This window comes from Rhinolophus ferrumequinum, chromosome 18 (assembly GCF_004115265.2).
Source record: "Rhinolophus ferrumequinum isolate MPI-CBG mRhiFer1 chromosome 18, mRhiFer1_v1.p, whole genome shotgun sequence".
NCBI classification, from domain to species: domain Eukaryota; kingdom Metazoa; phylum Chordata; class Mammalia; order Chiroptera; family Rhinolophidae; genus Rhinolophus; species Rhinolophus ferrumequinum.
The window spans coordinates 28926066-28948819 of record NC_046301.1 but is presented as its reverse complement, the minus strand read 5'-3'; the positions used below and the strand labels follow the sequence as shown (position 1 = coordinate 28948819).

At 41.4% G+C, this 22754-nt stretch overlaps 1 protein-coding gene across 4 annotated transcripts in view; it reads left to right on the top strand.

Moving 5' to 3' along the window:
• Positions 1-18141, top strand: part of CCDC25 (coiled-coil domain containing 25) — a 40417-nt gene extending 22276 nt beyond the window's left edge. For 3 of the 4 annotated variants that reach the window (XR_004425591.1, XR_004425592.1, XR_004425593.1), the window contains 6 exons: positions 1630-1733; positions 1947-2149; positions 6356-6401; positions 9603-12857; positions 15389-15581; positions 17518-18141. Coding sequence is in view for 1 of the 4 variants with exons in the window: in XM_033134261.1 (XP_032990152.1) it covers positions 1630-1733; positions 1947-2149; positions 6356-6401; positions 9603-9632 (383 nt within the window). In the remaining 3 variants the exon portion in view is untranslated. Of the gene's footprint in view, positions 1-1629; positions 1734-1946; positions 2150-6355; positions 6402-9602; positions 12897-15388; positions 15582-17517 lie in introns of those variants that run through there. The other variant, XM_033134261.1, reaches the window with a different exon arrangement.
• Positions 18142-22754: the final 4613 nt, after the last annotated feature.

Sequence of the window (22754 nt, the reverse complement as noted above, 5' to 3'; positions counted from 1 at the left end):
CCATGGAGCATTTACCTTCCTGCAGCTTTGAGTGACCACTGCCCTCTCTGTACTGCTTTAGCACTTTACTGGTACCTTTCCAATATTTGATCATTTCTACTTTTAATTTGAAGTTATTTATGTGCTTATCTGCCCTCTCTTAATCTTGATATGTAGGATCCATTGTCTGATCCATGTTTGTATGCCCCTGGCACATTGGAGATTTTTTTAGAAACTTAATTTTGAAAAAAATCTCAAACCTACAGAAATGTTGCAAGAAAAATACAGCTTTCATATGCTCTTCACTTAGATTCAACAATTTTTCCATGTTTGCTTTCTCTCTGTAACATACTCATTATTAACTTTTTAGCTGAACCATTTGAAATCAATCATAGCCATCACAAGCCGTCAGTATGTCCTAAGAACAGGACATTATCTTAGGGAACTGCCTTACAGTGATCAATCAAGGAAATTCAAATGGATCAAATACTGTTATCTGATAGTCTGTATTAAGTTTTCCCAGTTGTCCCGCTACTGTCCCTTCATAGCATTTCTTCTGCTCCAGGATCATGTGTTATATTTACTTGTCACGTCTCTCTCCTTTAATTTTGGAGACACTTCTTTGTCTTTCAAGACATTGACACTTTCAGCGTGAAGTCCAGTTGTAGAATATCCTGCTATTCAGTTGGTCTGGGTGCTTCCTCTTGAGTAGTGTGACATTACGAATTCTCAGCAGGAATACTTCGTAAGTGAAGTCTTGCCCAGTGCAGTCAAGAGGCACATGGTGCGAGCCCTTTGCCCCATTTTTGGTGATATGGACTTTGATCACTTACGGAAGGTGGTGGTCACCAGATTTCTCCAATGTACATGGTGATTTCATAGACGATGAAATACATTGCCATCTGATTTTGAGGGGCCTTAAGTAGTGTTGGACCAGTGATGAAACTGATCCTTTGAGCTGCCAGGGAGGCTGTCAGGGCAGAGGGGAAGTGTGGGGTCGAGGTGGTGAGGGGAGAGGAGGAGGAATGAACAGGGCACCTCGGACCCACCCACAGCATCTCTGCTTTGATCACTTGAATGTTTTCTTTGGTGAAAGAGGTTCCACTGCTAAAAGAAACAAAACATAAAAGTTCTAAGCTAGTCCAATTTCCTCGTGTTTCCGATGAGATTCCGAGAGCCAGGAGGACTATCCCAAAGTGACATGGCTGTTTTGTGGTAGGGCCAGGATAGAGGGCAGGTCTCTTGAATCCCAGGCCATGGCTTTTTGCTTTATCTTGCTTCTTAACCTTTATTGGACCTAGGACTCCTTTGAGAATCTGCGGAAACCTGTTGGATCCTTTTCTCTTTAAAAAACATATAAGTTCTGCCTTCAATTTTAGGGACTCTCAGAAGTGAACCCCTACAATCCTCCATAATACTTTGCTCGAATTGTTGTTTGTCGCCTTTACCATTTGCCTTTGTGGGTGGTTTTTTTTGTTTGTTTGTTTTTTTGTGTGTTTTTTTTTAAGAAGGATTTTGTAGTTTGAAACCCTTGAAGCCATGTTCATTCTAAGGCCTTTCCTTGGTTGGCATATGGTCATTTGCCAGTGGGTAAGGGGACGCCTTGCTCGGTGGCATCCTGCCTGCATGTTGAAGACAGTCTCTTCGCAGGCTGCAAGATGAACAACGTTAATGTGGTATATACACCGTGGTCTAACCTGAAGAAAACACCCGACATGGATGTGGGGCAGATTGGCTTTCACAGGCAGAAGGACGTAAGTGCCACACCGCGAGGAGGGCAGAGCCCTGCCACCGCGTGAAATATCCGTCTTTTCTGTCTAACACCTTTGGTGTCGCGGGCTCTGCATGATGTATGTTTCCTAAAGGGAATTCAGCTGGGTTGCTAAGCCCCTTGAAAACCTTTCACCTGTTCTGAGGGAGAACCACGTCATAAAGATTCGGTATTTCTTCCCCTATCTCCCTCGAAGGTGAGTATTGTGACAGTGGAGAAGAAAGTGAATGAGATTTTGAACCGATTAGAAAAGACCAAAATGGAGCGGTTCCCGGACCTAGCAGCAGAGAAGGAATGCAGAGACCGTGAGGAGAGGAATGAGAAAAAAGCCCAAATTCAGGAAATGAAAAAGAAAGAAAAGGAAGAGATGAAGAAGAAGAGGGAAATGGATGAACTTAGGTATGTTGGAGCTATGTATTGGTATTGACTTCCAAGATTCTTTCCTGCTTGTTTTAATAAGGGATTGTCCCTTAAGAATGATACACTGGTGGAGGGAGGGACATATAACAAGTTCAGAGCTTGTAACGAGTTAGAAAAATGCTTTTATACTAATGTGTTGGTCACATGAATTACCCTTTTGTAGGGGCAGGATATGAGAGTGTGTGAAGTAAAACAGCTGATTTTATTTTTGGATAAAGCATGATAGCTGGTCTTCAGAGTTTGGTTTATAAACATCTTCAGAAAAAGAAAAGACGCTATATTAAGTGTTTAACATTGACTAGCTGTGGTATTTGAATGAAGTCTTAGCTCTAACGGCCAGTGCTAGTAACTCTGAAAAGCTTTTTTTGAAACCTCTTTTCTAAATTTTGAAAGTTTAAAGTAATTAATGTAGTGAGGCTTGCTCCAAAACACTGCATTTCTAAACAATAAATAGTCGTTAAAATACCGCTAAAACAGAATGAGGAGCTTCATTTAAAATATAATATTCAAATACCAAACTCCGGAAGTGTTATCCTGAGTTATATCTGGTAACATGAAACAGACTAATGCATAGATGTAAACATTTGCTCTGACCTAGAATTGTGAGTCTGCTTTCTGTTAGGAGTGAAAGAAAAATGATCAACTCTTATCATTGTAGTCGACTGTGTAGAATTTTGAGTGATGCAGAATTTAAAGTAGTTTATTCTTTTTTGTTTTTAGTGTGGAGTGGGGAAAAATTCAAAACATGCCTTTTTTGTGCCCTTTACAAATCTAGCAATTTTGTTTGGAAACCAATGTTATATATTAGAAATATAATATCACTTAATTCTCTAATTTAATAAGAAAGAGTAACTAACATTTTTGGAGACTTGTCATTTGCCAAACATTGTACTGTGCTTTACTGCATTATCTTGTTGAATCCTAGCAATAGTCATATGAGATAGATATTTTTTGCACTTTGTAGCAGAGGAAACTGAGACTGAGAAGCAGTTAAATCACTTGCCCAAAGTCAGGTAGTCGTCTCAGTCTGATTTTCAAGTTCACACACTCTATGACCACACTCTTCAGCCCTCTGTTCAGTCTATGCAATATTTAAGTAGTATTTATCCCATATAAATAAATCAAATAACATATAGATGCCATAATATACCTTAAAATACATTTTTGTTTCAGATTAAGCTGTATACTACTGAAATTTAGGGGATTTTGTATGTTTGATTGTACTAGTTTAAAAAGTTGCAAGCATTTAAACAAACTAATCCATCCACTAAAACACCATTTTCCTATTTTCTGGACTTTCTTCATAGTATCAACAATTTATAAAATATTCATTTAAACTGAGGAGGGAAAATTCTCATTGTTACTGGATAAAATTTTGGCTTCAAAAGTTCGATCATGCCCATTTTCCAAATTGTTGCTAGTCACTTGTATGTTTTTCCTTTTGTTTCTTCAGATGTAAATTTTATATCACTCGGGTACATGTATATAAAAAGGAAAACCTAAGTGGAATAAATTAAAAAATCACTTTTCTGGTCTGTGTTTTCCTACACAATTTTATCCCTCCTGCTTTATTTTTAACAAATTATCATGGGCCTCAGAAAACCAAAAACATTTGGTGTGTCTGTTTCGGTGAAACATGCCACAAAAACGACTTCCACGTGCTGCAGATGGTAGAAGAATGAAGCAGGGATGTAGTGCCAAGAACCGATGTGGCAACATAGCAAGGATTTGCTTGGCATATGCAGAGCTGCTGTTTGCATGCTGTATTCTGCAGCTTTTGTGAAGGTCCAACAACAAACTTGAAGCTTCTGATGCTTTATAATCTGTGTTTATACATTTGTAGTGCTAGCCTCACTTTAATTTCTGTCTTTGACTCTTCCACCCAAGAGATCGAATGCTATGCTATAAAATCTTCTTATTCTAAAGTCTTTCACTTAGCTTTCTGACAGTGAAAATACCATTGAATTTCACCAACAGTTGATTCTTTTATTTGGACCATCTGGTAAGAATGGTCCAAATCACTTGCTGTGATTGCTTAAAAAATTCACTTTTGAATCTTCAGGGCATTCCACAGATAAACCAAGAGGATATTCTTATTCCGAATGGTCTCCCCAGTGTTTCCAGGTGATTTCAGTGAAAAAATACTTAGCCCCATATTCGGAAGAGCTACATTCCAACTTCTTTATAATTCTAAAGCCGTGATTTAGACTTTAGATTCCCTTGTATCCTCAGCTTTTGGAACAAGAATGGCATTAAGCTGGTCAGTTCTCATTTCTACCAGGAGAAGAAATGCATAGACATGCTGTTGAATAGTCCGAGTCCTTTGAGCTCTAGTTGGGATCATATCTATCAGCCCTCTGCTCAGAAGTGAATACTAGAGCAATCCAGCAAAGAAGGCGCCGCCTTCCTTCTCTGACGAAAAGAACTTGATTTGGGGCCAAAGATTACTTCAGCAAGGGCTTCATGTGTGAAATGTGGAAGGTCATAGTTGGTAAGTGGCAAAGCAGGAATTCAAACTCAAGTCTGTAGTTCGGAAGTCCATACTTCTGCTACACCGTGCTGCCTGGTAGGCGAGGAATGAACAAGTCGGCAAGGCCAGAGTCAAGGTCATAGGTCATACATAGGCAAACAAGAATAAAAAGAATGAAAGTTTTTATTTAGTCCCGAATTTCATGTTGAAAGTGATGAGCCATTATAGGTTTCCTGGGGTATTAGGAAGAAGTAGACTGGTAGGGTGAGTTTAGTGTCCACACGTAGGGAGAGGTAATGGTGAAACCATTGATGAAAAGGATGATAGGGTCTGATGTGGAAATGAGTGCTGTCATGGTACCTCCTTTTGTTCTCCTATACACTGCTGCCTTCTATAAGTAATGCGGTACGTGCCGTATATGTATCGTTGTATCTCCTTATTTATCACCCAATGCTTTACATATGCAGTGAGTGATTAGTCAATATAGTATGGATGGATGAGTAACTGCAATTAGCTTCCCTGATACAGTGATTCTTGAGCTAAGATCAAAACTGTTTGCTAGTGAAAGAGCAGGGCGGGGTGAGGGGGACATAGTGCTCTAAGCGGAGGGAACTATGAGTGTAAAGACCCTGTGTGGGAGGGAGCAAGGCAAAGCACAGGAATAAAAGCAGGCCCAAAGGCCCGGAGCAGCAGGCATGAGGGAGCACATGGAACAAGATGCTAGTCCCTGCGGGCCTCATCAACCATATTTGCCTTCATCGTAAGATTTTTGTGAGGTCGTCAAAGAGTTTTAAGCAAGGCGTATGATAAGGTTTGTGTTTTGGAAAGGTCACTTTGCGGATCTGATTGGAAAGGGAACCAGGTGGGTGTGGCTAAGCCAGGTAAGAAACTAACGCAGTTGTCCACGTGACAGACTGGTTGCTTGGACTGGGATGGGAGCATGGAGGTGGAGAGGAGTGGACCATGGAGAAGTAATTTCATAGATAAAGTGACAGGGTTTGAAGATAGATTGGATTGAGGGAAGGGGCAGGGAATAAGAAGGAATCCTGGGTTTCTGGTTTGTGAAATTGAATGGATGGATAGTAATGCAGTTCTTTGAGCTAGGGAATACTGGAAAGAACCAGACGATTTTTGATAGGGGAGAAGACCACGAGTTGGGTATGGACATACGAATCTGAAAATACCTTTGAGGCATCTGAGAAATGTCATGTAGGTAGTTGGATGGATGGGATGGTGCTCAGAGGAAACACATGGACTAAAGAAGGGTAAATCGTGTGTTGCTTTCATGTAAGTGGGGATTCAGGCTCAGTGGTTCTTGAACCTGGACGGCCGGTGCCCGCAACTGGGAATCTGTATGTGTTTCCTCTTTTGAATTCCTGTAGCATCTAGAGTCTCTGCAGTGTACTTCAGCTGTGAATCCTATCTGCTCTCTGCCCTGGGCTATCGCTGAATTTCCTCTTCTGAATAGTGCCACCTACTTCAAAGTTATTGTGGAGGTGACATGAAATGAGTTTAAGCAAGCACTTTGTAAACTATAAAGGCAGTGCACATCCTACTTATTTTCATAGATAGTTGTCTTTTTTATGCTGCAGTCTCCTTGAGGGCAGGGATTATATTTTCTTGAAAAGACCCTCAGCAGTGCTAGATACGTGTGATGTTCATGTAATACTTGACAGCTGGGTAATTTTATTTTAAATGTTTTTTCCCTCTTCTAGGAGCTATTCATCACTAATGAAAGTTGAGAATATGTCTTCAAATCAGGTAAGCTCAAGTTATTTGCTCTAATGTGTGCCTTGAAATAATTCACTAAGAGTTTTTAATAATCGAGTTCCTGGCCAACATTGACGCGCATGTTGCAGATGGCATGACATGATTTGGCAACGATAGTACACTCAGGTGGGTTCTGTTAGGCATTGCCCCTCCTTCCCTGTGGACTTCTCATGGGTTTGTTTTTAAGTAGGTCACCTCGTGTCGTACCTTGTCTGTTGTGAAGTGCAGGTCTATTCGTATTTACAGGACTTCCCCATTCTTTGTTCCCCTCTTTGCTAGTTGTAGGCATGCAAAAGAGGCTTTTTTTATTAATGTTTTCTATTAATGTGACGGTAGATTCTATATTGTAATTGAGTGAGAACAAAATGATCACCTTCAGTTAAAACATCAAACAAAAGTATTAACCCTAACATCACGTCTGCCATCTAAGTGACAGCACTGGTTGTTTCGTATTCCTCGTAACAGAAGGTAAAAAGAAGTGGTGATGCATATTACAGTACTGAAAGGATCTTAGCATTAACCTGATTTTTTTCACTGGAACTATGTCAGGGATGTATTGTCTCTGAGTACTCTCTTTCCCAAAATATATTTTGAAGGATCTGGAGATAGCACGATTTAGCTGTTATTAAACAGTCTTTGCACAAAATTAAAACTGAGTGGATATATTTGCTGTATTGCATGTTTTAAGTATAGTTTGCAAATAAGTGCTTTTAGATCTGTGTTCTCCAATGCACTAGGCACTGAATGCATGTGGCTGTTTAAATTTAAGTTAATTAAAATTTAATCTGATTTAAAAATTCAGTTTCTCAGTCATACAGACCACATGTGGCTAGTGGCTACCCTATGAGGATAGAAATAGAACATTTCCCTTATCACAGAAAATACTATTAAACAACACTGCTTTAATGCTTAGAAATAGCTAACAGAATTTAAGGTCCCCTAAAGGTCATCTAGTCGGTCCCTATATTTAATGCATGAATTGGAATTGAATCGTTAATAAGCTTTTACATCTTGTTCATATCTATATATTCTTCTAAAAATGAATAAGAACGATATCCTTATTCCTGTCTCCGTGAAGAATTCAATTTCCGAGGCTGCTTTATGAGTCAGAGATGTATCTTTAATTTATTCCTGCAAAATTCCAGAGTAGCATTATGTAATTAAATAGAGCCTTGAATTTTAATTTGAGACTCAAATTCAGTCAGTCATTTACTAATTGTATAAGGCTAATAAAGTTATTTAACCTCTCTGAAGGCGTATTCATCAGCAATAAAAAGGAGATATATTACCTCATGGGGCTGTTCCAAAACTTAAACAAGGGCATATATTTGAAAGTTCTTCCTTGACTTAGTCCCTCTCTGAATATAAATGGTCATTATTAGTTCTTATCCACAGTCCTTAGTTGCTATTTTCCCAGAAAGTATCAGTATCAAAAGGTGAGATGTATTTAATCCCTTTTGGGAACTATTCTTAGATGTCTTGAAACTCTTAAAACAGTTTAAACAGAAGTCTTTAACGTATCCCAAATCTATTGTCTTTGTTGTGATCACTGTTGCTTATTGAAGGTTTCTGTTACTTAGCGGCTACTTTCCAGCTGAAATCTGCCATCTATATTATCATTTTTGGCATTTTCATTCCCACCATTTTGGGTTTTTAAAGTTTGGTTGTTCTGGAATCATGAACTAAACGCACACTCACACTCTTCAGTCTGTAATTTCTTCCTAATCTTTGTGAATTTGGTATCGAAAACCATAAACAATTACTTTTAGCATTTCGTTTGCTTATCACTTTATAAGTGAATAACAGGAAACCTAATTTGCTATATTGAAAAACATTTGGACTCTTAAAGGGAATCTAAAAAATAAAAATTGTCCAAATAAAGTCTTGGATATCAGATATTATTTAAAAGTTACTGTAACCCTATAATACAGATTCTCAGACACATGGGAACTCTTTGCAAATGTAACTCACAGCCTTTATAGGGAGTAATAATCACTTTCATTCTCACCAACCTAAATTATCTTAGTGAATTTGTCATCCTCAGTTTGGGATGTAAAGCTGATCTTCAAAGATACAGGAAGCTCTCATGCTATCACTCAGTTTAGGCCTCCAGGGCACTCGCAGTGCTGGTGCTCGCACAGATGACAAACATTAGTGCACTCTTTGTGCAATTATTATCTGAGGCATCAGTGCGTTGTGCTAATTGAAGACAAGCACACAGAAATCCACTGACTGAAACAAGATAAAACCAGACTTCACAGAACCCATCGTTTTCTACTTATATCTCATACTTGCCTGCCGACTTTGATAAGAGCTATTAAGGAGAAAAGCCTGTGTGCCTGTAAGTCTAAGTCCTCTGCCTTTCTTTAACTGAACTCAGGCATCAAGCAGTGAGAAAGAGACAGAAACTGACACAAGTGACATGATGCTATGTTTTTAAGCAAATGTACCGGAACTGACTCTGTTAGTGAATGTTGGCCTTCAGAGCAGTTTTCTTAGGGTGTGCAGTAGCTCAAAAAAGGAGTCTGGGCTCTACTTTTGTACTTGTTCTTTAGGACTCGTTTGTAAGCTACACAATAAAAATGAGTCCCTTTATACTATATACCATCATGTTAGGTTTTTTATCAAAAATTTGGCAAGCCAGCTAACTTGGTAACTAGCCTTTGGCTTTCTAATGACTTTTCCTAGTTAAAAAGAAATCAAAGGCATCTTGTGATGTCACAAATAGGTGAGAATGTTGAGGCTCAAAATAATGGAATTTAGGCCCAAAATATTTCTGTATATTGGCAGCATTGTTGGCATAAGGATATTGAGGCAGTATTTGTTTGGTTTCATATTATGGTGTATTTGTTGAAGGAGCAGTCGCATTTTCTTTTCGTCATGCTTATTATATCCTACACGTGGTCGGTTGGACCTTACTTCATAATTTGGATATCACTGAGTACCTGTTGTGTTATCCAGGCCATGTAATGAATAACACCTTAGAGAAGGTAGCTGCTCATCCAGCTATTCTAAACAACAATGTAAGACAGAGAAGTGATGAGTGAATTCAGTTATTTTACTTTCTGCTTTTTGAACTCTACTATTAGGCATAAGGATATGGCTTATTACTTAAGACAAATTGTAAATTCAAAAAATTGAGTTACTTATTTTGAAGGCTTTTTATGGTTTCACTTTTTTTGTTTCCTACAGGATGGCAATGATTCAGATGAATTCATGTGAATGGAGAAAAGGACCTTTTAAAGATGTGAATTTAGGGACAGTTGCAGACGTTTTGATTTCATCTATGTTCTGAGTTATAAAAAACAAAACAAAACAAATATCTACTCGAGAGTTTTTAAAAATATTGTTCCCTTTTATGCTGACAGAGAGGATCTCATATATATATATATACATATATATATATATATACACACACACATATATATATATAGAATAATAGTTGGACTTGAAGACAGCATATAACTTCAGGAAAGTGAAAATATTTTTGCCAGAACATGACATGTCTTCATACCTCCTGAAAGCTGGCTGCCCTTGTTCTTGGGATGGACTTTAGAATGAACCAACTCTGAAAACTATTTCTGGTACTGTAGTCTGTCTCTGAAAACAGATGTCTTGAAAAGCTTTTTATATTCTTAAAATAGCTTCACTTCCGTTAAGAAGAATGTATTGGTGAGCAATATGTAGCAGTGTTCCCCTCACCCTCGATTTCCTGATTAGCATAAAAGCGTATGGGTTTTGAAGATGATAGTGATATTTTCAGAAAATTGGCTGGCTTCAATATTCATGTTCCACTGTGTTGTCAGAGTCGATTAGCAGAGTTGTCCTCGGCTCTCAGCTTGCCCTGGCTTCTACATTCTCTGTCCTTACTTTTGCTGAGTGAGGCCCTCCACCTAGTTCCCATCATACTTCAAGAAATAGTCGGTATTAATCAAGCAAGGTTGGGCCTTGTGGCAGTTTTTACCTGAGCACCAGATAACCCAGGTCTCGTACATTATAATTCCAAGGCCTGGACTCATTTCTCAGCACTGAGGGGAGAAACAGGAAGGGCTGCTCTGTGAATCATTTGGAAGATGTAGGTTACCTAATCTTCATCTTGGAATACAGCATGAAGCAAACGTTCACGTTGTAATTATGATTTTAGAAAGAAATAAGCATTTCATTAGCCAGCCAAGTCATTTGTTTATTTACTTTGAAAGAATATTTATTTTGAGTTGTAACCACAGAGTTCAGATTTCTGAATTGTAGACTCAGTAACTTAATATGTATAATAACAGTACTACTCATTCAAACTACCTGCTCTCCAGTGTGTTTCTGAATAGAAAATATATTTTTATTGAAGCATGTAAGGCAACCCCTTGTAGAAAGAGACAAAAACCAAACAATGAAAGGGAAAGAGAACAAAGCCTCCAGGTCAGGAGGCATACAAATTCACATTTTAACCACACCCAGAACTGTATATGCAGCATTCTTCTTCTAAGCCAGCAAAAATTATCTCCAACAAATATTCTATCTGTAATAGCACTTTGGGACTGTGGGTAAAACCGAAAGACTTCAGTGTTTCTATTTATCCCAAGTTGGTGTATGGGGTTGAACTGGAAAATTCCCTGAGGCATAACTTGGCCAAATTTTGAGATGGAATATGGGAGACAACTCAAGAAATTAGTGAGAGAGAATTTCTAATGATGTTCAGCCTGCAGTTCTATGATTTAAAAATGTAATAATAAAGAATCATTTTTTGTTAGGAAGGACATTGATACATAAATTCTTAGAATTTGCTTTGCTCCAAGAGCTGGTTTTGACGGGGGCTGTGGCTGTAAAAACCTTCGTCTGTCATAGGCTCGATCTGGCAGGTTCTACAGGGGTATGAACTCCTCCCTCACTGATAAACACGTCTCTCCCCCAGGCGCCCCCTAAGAAGTGGACAGCCTTTCCCAGACACACTGTTGAGGGAGGGTAAGTTAGTTGCCCTGCCCTCCTGCCTGGTTACTGCCGGCGCTTCTTTGCTCTGCTGCAAACATCTAAACAGGAGATTTTGCCTCTAGCAGCACCTGTGCACCTCAGCTTTCTACTTTCTGAAGGACTCCTCTGTATCCCACATAACATCACATATAGATAGTTTTTGAAGACTATGTCTATTTTTACTGTAGTGTGAGAGATCCTGGGGTCCAAATTTTAAATGTTTCATAACTCACAATTTCTGCTGGTTTAAAATGCCAAGGACTCCTGAATTCTCTGAGTTGAATTCCAAGCTCTTGAACCTTTTCAGCTGCTCCGTGCTGATTTCTTCCTACCACTGCTTGTGTGTTGTGTAGTTTTTTCCCCACAGCTCTCTTGGTCCCAGCGAAAGTAGGGGCCTTTTCTTTTGAGGGCATTGGTTCAGTGGCAACAGGTCAGACTGTTGGCACAGACGTCATTTCATTTCCTGCTGTTGGCATGCTTCCTAAACCTCCTATAGAAAAATTCCAAATTATTGGGATTTTTATGAGCTGTGCCCTTGATCACTGAATTCATGCATCCTGAGGAATTCTCTTTTCAACTCTGCCTCCAGTTTCCCCACTTTGTTTGATCTGCATGCAGGTGAGGTTCCATTATCATTGAATTTACTTCACAGACTCTGCCCTGTTCTATTCCTATAGTTTTAGAATTCGTTTCTTACCCACCTTTGTTTATATAGAGTCCCGATCTTTGGGCAAGGGAGCCATGTAACAGTGCTTGTGCTGGAACAGATGTTGGGAAGTTTACCAAAGTGTGGAAGGTTTGTACATTAACAGAAGGTGACAGGCTTTAGTTGAACCCTTTCCTTATCTTCTGTTTGTTGTATTTTTTAACTTTCTTGAAGCGTGGACTTGGGTGAACCTTTTAACTCTTTAGTGCTGATGGTTTCCCCCATTCACGAAGGAAGGGGTCCACACAGACAAAAAGATTAGAGAGGGAGAGTTCAGCTCTAGCCTCCAGTTTAAGAACAAAGCTCTTCCTCCCACTTTTGCATCTGTCTGAGAGGGGAAGCTCTTGTTTTCCAGGCTGGAACAGATTATGGGAAAAACTGAGCAGGAGGGAGCAATGGAACACTTGTCCAGTTTTTCTTGAGCTGTAATATTGAAGCCTGCTTTTTCTGTTTGAAGTACTGCATTGTGAAGAATAAATCCTATACTCAGAATGATTACAGTAGAGTGAGTGGGTAACCTTTTGATTTTCAAGTAAACTGTAAAACAAACTGGAAACAAAAGTGGAAAATTAGAAATTTAAACTCCAAGCTAAATGTCAGCCTCAACCTGTCATAACTCCAGCAAGTATGTGACAGCTCAGAAATGGGGACAGCGCTGGGCCCACAGGCTCTTCTTCGCCAGGCTCTCGGTACAGCACCAGGCAAGAGACTTATGTGCATCACATCATTTTACAAAGGAGACGATGCCAACCGCATATTCATCGTGTCCTGGATGGATGGTATGTGAAATATAATAAAAGCTTATAGTTTGAGTAGAACCAAGTGTGTGTGTGTGGGATTTCACTTTTCACTTTTCTCCTCACTGACGGACTGTGCATACTTCCGTGGGCACGTAGGAAGAAGGAGGCTTTGGCTCCCTGAGATGATGCCCTTCAAACTGAGCTTTGCTCCTTAGCAGTAGGAGAGCAAATTAGGGGAAGGGAAGGCTGCCCAAGAATTCCAGGAAGAGAACTAAAGAACTTGGAGTTCAAGGGCCATGATGGTTTGAGCTCTAGTTTTTGATGTTTACAACTTGATCCCTGCCCTCCCCCCCAAAAAAAAAATTTCTAGGAGTCTGCCTGAATCTTGACCAGGGCGAGGCGAGGCTGCCAGTGTGAAGACGTGCCGGAATGGTATCGATGAAGGTGGTGGCCCTGGGCTGGTGTCCTGTTCAGTTTCTCCCCTACTGTGGGAGCACTTATTCTGATGTCACTCAGTATGTTTGCGGGGACATAGTGGGGTAGAGGGAGCCACAGAAACATTCAGGTTTCTCTCCCAGCTATAAAAGCATGTTTGAATTCTTCAATTTTTATTAGTGGGCATTTGGGTTAGTATATTTCTCATTGGTCAGGGCAATACCTGTGTCCTTTCGGCTTGAACTACCTTAGCTACTAGAATTCTGGGGACAAGAAAATGTAGAGATCCATGTGTATACTTAGTGGACTCAGGATTACACTGAAAATACGAATACCTATCGAATGTTGTGTATTAACCCTGGTTTATCATTAGAATATACATACCTCTTTTTCTGTCTCACCTTGATTGCTTCGTTCTATCTTTCACGGTTGTATCAATTATTGGGGGAACTCCAAGCTTTCCACCTTAGAGCTTGTGACTGCAGTTCTGCACTGTAGCCAAATGAAACAAGAAACAGGTCTCTGCTGCTGGCATGCACCGATTGGCGCTGACTGGGCATTTTCTGCCTTTGTCTACAGCCAAGGAATGGAAGCCAGGGGAAATGAATGCTCACCCTACAAGTCCCATGTCGTTTTTGCTAGTTTCCAAACCTGGTGAGTGGGTGTCAATACCTAAGGCTGAAAAAAAGGAGGAATTCTCCAGAGTCAGTATTGTTTTTCCTTCCCACATCAACCCCCTCCTGCAACCACTGCAGTAAAAATATAAGACTCGTGGCCTGACATTTCACATCCTGCCTACATGAGGCCTTAGCTGCCTGCACTCTTGCTGGTATTTTGGTTCCTGCCTCAGCAGTTTATCTTGCATAGAGAAGGCTAACTAACATTTGCTTATGATTTCTGGGACATGCTTAGGAAAACAGGACCTTTCAGGTAGGTGTTAAAGGCAGGTCTGTTGGTCTTGAGCCTTTTTAGCTCTTTGGCCGAATTCAGGATAAGCAGGTCAAAATTACAGACTTTCATGAAAGAGGTAAAGAAAAAAATATTAGAGGCAATGTGCCCTCTTATCCAGCTCAGCCTTGCCAAAATTATCTTTAGTTGTGAAGCCCTTAGCTTCATTATATTACATCCTTTCCAAACTGTAATTTTTGTTTGGTGGCTAATGTATTCAGCATCCATGATGCTTAACATTAATGTTTTTCAAACCTAGAATTGCTTTGAGAGTCCTTAGAAAGGGATGGAAGGTCTGACATAGACAAGGCTTAAATTTGGTCATAGAAAAAGCTTCACTGATGCCTACAGTTAGAAGACGTTTCCTTTTTCAACAAGATGAAAGTAGGTGGCCAGTGTTCCTGCTCCCCACCTAAGTGAAGCCTTCCCGGTCCGTTATCTGTAGTGGAAAGTTACGCTGCCATGTTTAAAACCAGTTATTGCCTGGGGCTTTGTAAGAGCCTTGGTGAACAGAACAGTGCATAGGTTACCTGGACTGTTTTTCTCTCTCACTTCTACCCACATAGCCGCTCATATGTCGGGGATGAAAAAGGATAAAGGAAATGTGCAGACCTGTCCTCACTTCAGCATGCCAACTCCTCCCTCCATTTCACTCTGAACTCCACCGGGAGAGTGGCCCTGCCCCAGGAGCTGGGCATTCTGAATTGGGAAGAATGTTTGCAATGTGCTTGTTTCCGTGAATAGGTATACGTGGTTCAGAAATCAAAAGGTATAAAGGAGCATCGGGCACAGATTTTTAGGGCAGTGGAACCACTCGGGCTGATACTATAGTGGATACATGTCATTAGGCGTTTGTCCGAAGCCATAGAACGTCCAGCACCAGGAGTGAACCCTCATGTGAGTGTGGACTCTGGATCATTAATGATGTGTGACGGCAGGTGCATCAGTTCTAACAGAAGGACCACTGGTGGGCGATCTGATGATGGACGAGGCTGTGTGCAACTGTATATGTACGGGGTACATGGGAAGTCTCTGTGCCTTCTGCTCAGTTGTGCTGTGAACCTCACATGGCTCTAAAAAATAAAGTCGACTTAAAAGAAGAAATGAGTATAGGGCGATAAGTGTTTCCAGTTTCCTTTCTTGGAGGCAACCAGTATCACCAATATTTTTTAAAATTATTATTAAAGGTGGTTGTTCTTTATCTGGACTCAGTGAGCTTGGAGATTCTGCCTCATGGCCTGGATGTACCAGTGGCTCAGCGAAGCAGCCATGATGGGAGAGGATCTTCTCTCTGCCTTTGTGCTCTGGGCCATTTCATCCAAGAGAAAATGCACAGCCCCTCCCCAGATATCACACCTGTGTGCTGGGGCTTAGAGAAAGGTAAGAGGGTTAGGAGTGCCTTGGTGTCCCCATTCACTAAGCATCCTCTGTTTGGACTCCCAGTGACCGTTGCCGCTAAGCAACTGTGTTCCGGTTAAAATCTGAGCTCAGTGGAGAATAAACCAAGGACAGGCAGAATGCCACTTGCTTTCATTTCATTTTGTGCTTCGGGTGGGGAGGGAGGTAATGGGAACAGGACTGGCCTCAGGCAACTGAAGATGTCAGCGCGCCAACCACTCCCTTTGACTTTCCCACCCCCAGCCAGCTACCTTAGCTACCCAGTGCCCTCGAGCCTCCTCTTACCGCATCAGAAGGATATCCATCAGAAGGATATCCGAGAAGATCTAGTGTGGGGCCAGGATATGCACAGTATAATGAAGGGAAGGGACCCACACACCATTTCTACCCCTAGATTTTCCCTTTAAGAGTGTGGATTTTAGACTATACGAGTCACTCAGGTACTTCTCTATGTGACAGACGAGTCACTTGTCCCCTTTGAACCTCCTCGTGCCCACTGGAAAAGGAGAACTAGGAGTAGAACCAGGATTATAAATTCCAGAGCCCTGGGGGTCAGGCAGGTCACGGAAGTGAGAGCTGGTGAGGCGAGGGAGCGCGTTCATGCACACACCATGTGTGAGCTCCCAGGCTCGCTAAACGGGAAAGCTGCTCGGCTCTGGCTAAGGATTGCATGGGGAAATGAAGTTTATAAAAGAAGCCAGTGAATGACTGATTCACTGCAGGGGCTGCTGGATAGGGCAGGAACAAAAGAAACGGCTTTTTCCTTCCAGTAGCTGTCCTAAACAGGGCTCTCTGATTTCTCCTCCCCACCTTTGGTGCCGTCGGGGATGAATAGACTGGATTCTGTGATTTTCTGATCCGTTCCCAACACAAGGACAGTTCCATTTTAAAATTACAACTTCCTTTTGTGTATTAAAAACGCCAGTCTCATTTAAATCAAAACTGTAATCATTATAATTCAAAACGTCGACTCACCTATGTCAAGGCTGATTGTTCACTCTGCCTCTTCCAACTTGCCCTGTGGTCCCCTCATCGTCAGCCGGCAGTTCCTCCAGAAGTAGGGCGGAGGCTAGGAAGGTGGATTTAAGGAGGGTTACTGCTTGATCCCCTTCTGCAGGGGCCACAGGGAAGGGTCTTTCGTGACAGGCACTATTGTGATCTGGTTATTGGTGCGTCTTGCAACTGGATTGTGGATGTACTCAACTACTTGCCACGCGCGCTTTTAAGGCTTTGTGAATATCCAGTAGCAAATTGCATCACGAATCTGGTTTGTAAGTCAAATTTCCAAATTTATATATGTTAGCTCAAAATTGTTCAACACTGCTGGACCAAATCAGGCCTGTCTATGGGCTAACCATTGCCCACGGGCTATCAGTGTGAGGGCTCTGGGTTAGAACGAGTTCTGAGGTCTCTTCCAGTCCTCGTCTGTGAATTTATGATTTTCCTAGATTTAGTAGGAACCACTGGAAGTCATCCAAGTTTTACCCTTATAGGCAATGTCCCCCCCCCCGGGAATTGTGGGTGGCAGAGGCCTCCTGGAAATGTATTATCCTGAGCGCACACCACCAGTGTCCTAGAGAAACAAGATGAAGAGAAGAGCCAGCAGGTGGCAGGAGAGAATAGCATGGGCCTCAGCTTCCCTGTCCTTGTGAGTCCATATTGTGTTCTTGCCTTTGGAAGGGAAGGTGAACACAGGGCCTCAGACACTCCTTTGGCACCAAGAATCTTAAAGCACGTATGGAAAAGCTGTGCTTCCAAGGGGGGTGAGATGTTTCAAAGCTTATTTGCCGCTGAAATCTTAGAAATGTGGGGTGGAAGGGACCTGGACCTTCTAAACCAATACCATGTATTGATTTAAAAAGAAAATGGCTGTCAAAACACAATGCTTATATTTAAAAACCAATCTCTTTTGTTTCAGAATCAGCTTCTAGCTTTTCTTTGCAGGCATTTTGCACAGGTTTCATCGACGCAGAGAATTTTGTAGAATCGTAGCCTGTGGAGGTTGGAAGGTTCCTGAGAGATCATCTAAGCTGATGGTACTCTTCTGGGCCCTTTACACCATCCTGAAACAATGCACCCAGAGACGGAAAGCTCATTACTTTATAAAGACATTTGGCGATTAGAAAGTTACTTTATTGAGCCAAAGTCAGCCTCACGGTGACTTCTACCCATTATTTTGTCTTCTGGACATGGGGCTCAAAAGTTTGGAAGACAGCTGTCAATTGCCACCTGTGACTGCTCCCAAACACCCCATTAGCAGGAAAAGCAGGCATCTGAGGACAGAAGATGGCTCCTTACGCATGGGTCCAGTCCCCCTACTTCTCCTGTTTGCCTAACTCCCAAGGAATGAGCAGCTCCCCAGCTGTGCACGACCCCAGCGGCTCACACAAGGCAGCGTAGAGACCAGTCTCCACATGGAGCCTAGATCACCTGACTTTTTGAGTTTTTTGTTTTGTTTTCTTTTGGTTTTTTGTTTTTTTGGACTAGGGAACTTCAGATTTTTTTTCTTTAATTTTTTTTTTCACTGTGAAGTAAAAAAAAAAAGACCCAAAAGAGTGCATGGAAAAATATATTCATTTTTAAGGATAATAATAATATAAACATCTGTGTTCTTTTCCCAAAGACCCTTTGTGCCTGTCCCTAATCACATCCTCCCTCCTGACTCTCCTGACTCTTGTGATAATTATTCCCTTGCTTTTCTTCATGGCTTTTATTCCCTACATGCATTTCCCAAAGCAACACACTGTTTAGTTCTGCCTGTTTTGTACTTTATATAAATGGAATCTAATTATAATGTTTTTTTTTCCTGTGACTTGCTTCTTTCATTCACTACTATGTGTTTAATGAATTTTCCCTATTGAAGATATCTTGTTAGAGTCTATTGAGTTAATTCTGGCTTTAATTATTTCCTCTAACATACTCCCCTTTACGAATATTATCTACATATTTGTAAACATTCCTTCTATATTGTCATCTAAAAAATTTGGGAAACTGAATGGGGTAAGTCTCATGGTAGAACTTTCAGCAAACTTCTGGAAGCATCCTCACTGAGATGAATCAATTATTCAGCACTCTTTGGGCATACTCACCCAGTAACTACTTCTCCTAATTTTACTTTAATCCAGACTATACTTTACATACTTGTTCAGATGGTTTTCAAAAAAAAAAAACAAAACAAAACAACACTTTGTTTGAAATCCAGATAAAATATATTTATGGCATTTTCTTGATCTACCAGTCCAGCAACCTCATCAAAATGAATGAGGCTTAGAGAACTCGATGGCTCCTAGTAATTGTTGTACCATTTTCTAGATAACAAAGCAGCCTTTGGTTTCTACAATTTTGCATGAAATTGTGGCACGCTCACCAAGCCTACAGTTGCGAGAAATTGATCTTTGGAAAATCAGAACTATAGTTCCTGATCGATTACTTTCCATGATTTCTCCAAGTTCACAAATAACCCTTGAGTAACCTCCCGTAAGTTTTCAATTCCGGGAGCATCCTTTAGCTGGGCCAGGAAGTTATAACTCAGAGAGGACGAAAGGCACTGAGACAAGGAAGGCATTTTTAGTGCAGAGAAGGGAAGAGGGCAAAGCTCTTAATAACTGGCTTCCAGAAAGTGATAAAGTAATTTTAAGAAATTGGCAGTAGGCGTGGGATTAAGAACTTGAAGGTCAAGGGGCAAGCTTAAGATAGTCGCTGGAGCAATGAGAAGCATGCTATTATGGGAAGGGAATCAATTTGCCAAAAGACAGTGGTCGAGTTAGAATGATTTTGTAGTCGGTCCATTTAGCATGGAATGGTAACTTTCTCTACCAGGAAAGGAGAGGAGAGGGAAAAGAGGATAGTCCAGGGACCAAGCTAAGGGGTAAATTTAGATGCCTTTAGGCCATTGGGGAGGGCAGCATCCAAGGGGCTCAAGGCTCCAGGTTCCAGGGGAAGGAAATCAGGTGGAACAAAAGGAGGTGTGGACTGGGAAAAGTGGGACAGGTTGTGTGGGGATCTGATGAGAGGTGAGTGGGTTATAGTTATGGTAGGAAGAGGAAGGCAGGGGGTGTGCCACTGGATGAATGGATGCACCGTAGGGTGAAAATGGCGAAGTGGTGCTGCATGCTGCTGAAGACAGAGCAGAGAGTGACGTGAGGAGTACAGGAGCAGCCTCAGGTGGTGGGTACCCCTGCAAGTGAGCACCCCTGGTGGTCAGGGCCTCAGGACCAACGTTAGGTGCCAGAGTCACTAACATTGGAGGGGAAACCACCAGAACCAGATGGTGTGAACTTCAAAGGAGGAGCAGGGGGACAGCGATAGCTTCATGGTCTTGAGGCTGCAGCAGGGAACAAGGCAGAGCTTCCCACATGCTCAAAGAATGTGATGGCAGTGGGACATGTCCCCGAAGAACAGGGGACAGCCACTCGGGCTAAGGCGATGGGCAAAGGAGAGAAAGGAGTTGAGAGTGCATGGAGATTCTCCATGATAAACCTGGAACGTCGGAGCTTTGTGACAGCAGCTTTGGCACTCACACTTTCAGGAATGGCTTACTGGGGAGCTGCTGGGTGTAATAAGGAAGTTGCTGGGTGGTTTTTCAAGGACATACTTGTGAGTAATAGGCATGAAGGCACCAAGAGTTGGGAGGTCTGCATGAGGGAAGGCCAATAGTGATGTTGAAGCCTCAAACCACCCTGTGGGGGAAGATGGTCTGCCTTTTATAGATGCTGAAACGCAGAGTAGATAGGAACGTAAACAGTCAGTGCCCAGGGTCTGCCTGGATCTTGCCTCATCTTCACGTTCACAGCAGCACCTCCCCAGTCCAGGGAGTTCGTGAACAAGATAGTTTGTCCACAAGCATAATACCTGTGACTTTTCCAGGGCATACAAAAACGGGAAACCTGTAAAAACATGCCTTGGCTTTCAAAATCAAATAGAAACCAGCACAATCGAATACATATTTAACTGATGTCTGCAAATGTCATGCTGGTGTGCCGGCCTTATGTTTAGATTTAGTATCCATAAACGTTTGGTCCATTTTACACTCGTAAGTTAGCAGGGCACATGGATTACTGGGAAATCATAAACATCTGTAAACTAATTGAGTTAATCAAAGCCAAAGAGCATCTGAATTATCCCCGAATGAAGGCTGAGCTCCAGAGTCCTGAGTGTTCCTGGCAGGGCCGCCAGTCTCATTTTTCCTTGCTCTGTTTTTCTCCGTAGCATGTATCACCATCTATCACGCGTAGTACATATTTTTTGTATCTGTTTGTTGACCCCACATAGGCTCCATAAGGGAAGAGAGATTTTTTCACTCTGTATCCCAATACCTAGAACAGTGCCTGGCTCAACAGTAGGCATGAATTTCATGGAAAGACAGGGAACTGTTCTAGATTGAAGGAGACTAAAGAAACATGACAGGTAAATGCAATATGCGATTATGAATTGGATTTTTGTTGTCAAGGGCATCATTGAGATCGTGACTCGAATGTGGTATGACTCTTACGTGATAGTAAAGGATTCACGTTCATTTCCTGATTTGGATGGTACTACTGGGCTTGTGGAGGAAAATGTTTTTGCTTGTTGGAAACACAACTAAAGTATTTCAGAGTTACAGGACATCATGCCAGCAATTTACTCTCAAATGGTTTAGGGGGGAAAGTTCTTGGTACTTGCAACTTTTTTGTAAGTGTGAATTTTTTTTCAAAACTGAAAAACGATAGCAATGCAAAAAAAAAATGTATGTTTCCTAGGTATCTCCATTAAAGAGACTCAGAAACAGTGATTAACTGATAGCAATGAATGCCTCCTGTGCCCACATGATGAATTCTAAATACCATTTCCCACCAAAAAGAATCAAGCTTCTTTAAAGAATGTTGAGTTACAGGTCTAAGATAGGATACGCCAGGAACATTTTATTCCTGAAAGCAAGGAAGCTATCAAAGACTGCTGAGATTGGGTCAGAAGAATTCAGGAAATAAACTGAGGAGGCCAGAGATGGGACTATCTGAGCACAAATAAGAATAATTAGTGCCATAGATTGAAAACCATTAAAATTGTTAAAACTCACGAGTTCATAATAATAATAAAAAGAATTCATGGGCCATCTTGGGATGATAAAATAGGGAAAGCAACTCATTCTGGAAACGGGGAAACAAAAAAGGAAGGGAATCAAGAATTCAATCTGACTTTCCTCTAGGGACTGTACCTCAAGGTAATCATTATATGAGGAGAAAGTTTCTCTCTGAAAGAATTCAAGCTGGTAGGTGAGGATGCAATGCTAGAATCACCCATTTTTGTGAAGCCCTTATGAGCGGATGGACCGTGGTAATGATGACCAGTGCCCACTAACATCACACAAAGCAAGACCAGGAGGCAGTAGGTCCTCCCCATGGTTCAGCATCACCTGTTACCTCACCCAAAATCACACGTCGCGTTCTATCCATCTCACTATCAGATTACAGGAAATACCTTGGACAGAGGAACGTGTTTTAAACATGTCACCAGCATAATCCAGAATGTGGGAAACTGTAGGAAAAACTGACCTGGTGTCTTCACCAAATGAAGTTTACAAGAAAAAAAGGAAAAAGAGGGAGCAAGAACCTACAGATTTGAAGAGCCTTAAGAGACATATCAACCAAATGCTATATGAGCATTTGGGGGAAATTTGAACACTGACTGAATATTTGATGAGAGTATGCATCTGCTTCAAAGTAGTCCATTTGTGGAGGTGGGGAGTGGCGTGGTCAATGATACAATTGAAGGAATTGTGGCCATGAGTTGATTTTTTTTTTTTTTTAAATCTGGGTGATCAGTATTTAGTAGTCCATTGTTCCCTACTTCTGTTACGCTTCACATTATCCATAATACTTCTAAATGTCACTAAACCCAACGTGCCTGTTGATTTTCTGCCTAGGCTGTTCTGGCTCTGGCACCTCCCTTTGCCTGCCTCTCAACTCTTCCGAGGGAGCAAGAGATCCTCTGACATGTTGTGTTAATAGCATCAGCTTTGACAGAAAACCTTTCTTCTCCCTCCACCCAACGATCAGGAAGAGCAGCAAAAGAAGAGGCTGATGCAGCAGCAGGCAGGGTAGGGGTTTGGACTTCGAGCCTCCAATAACAACCGTAAAGAGTGCTTGGGAGGCTCAAATATCTGAGATAATATATACG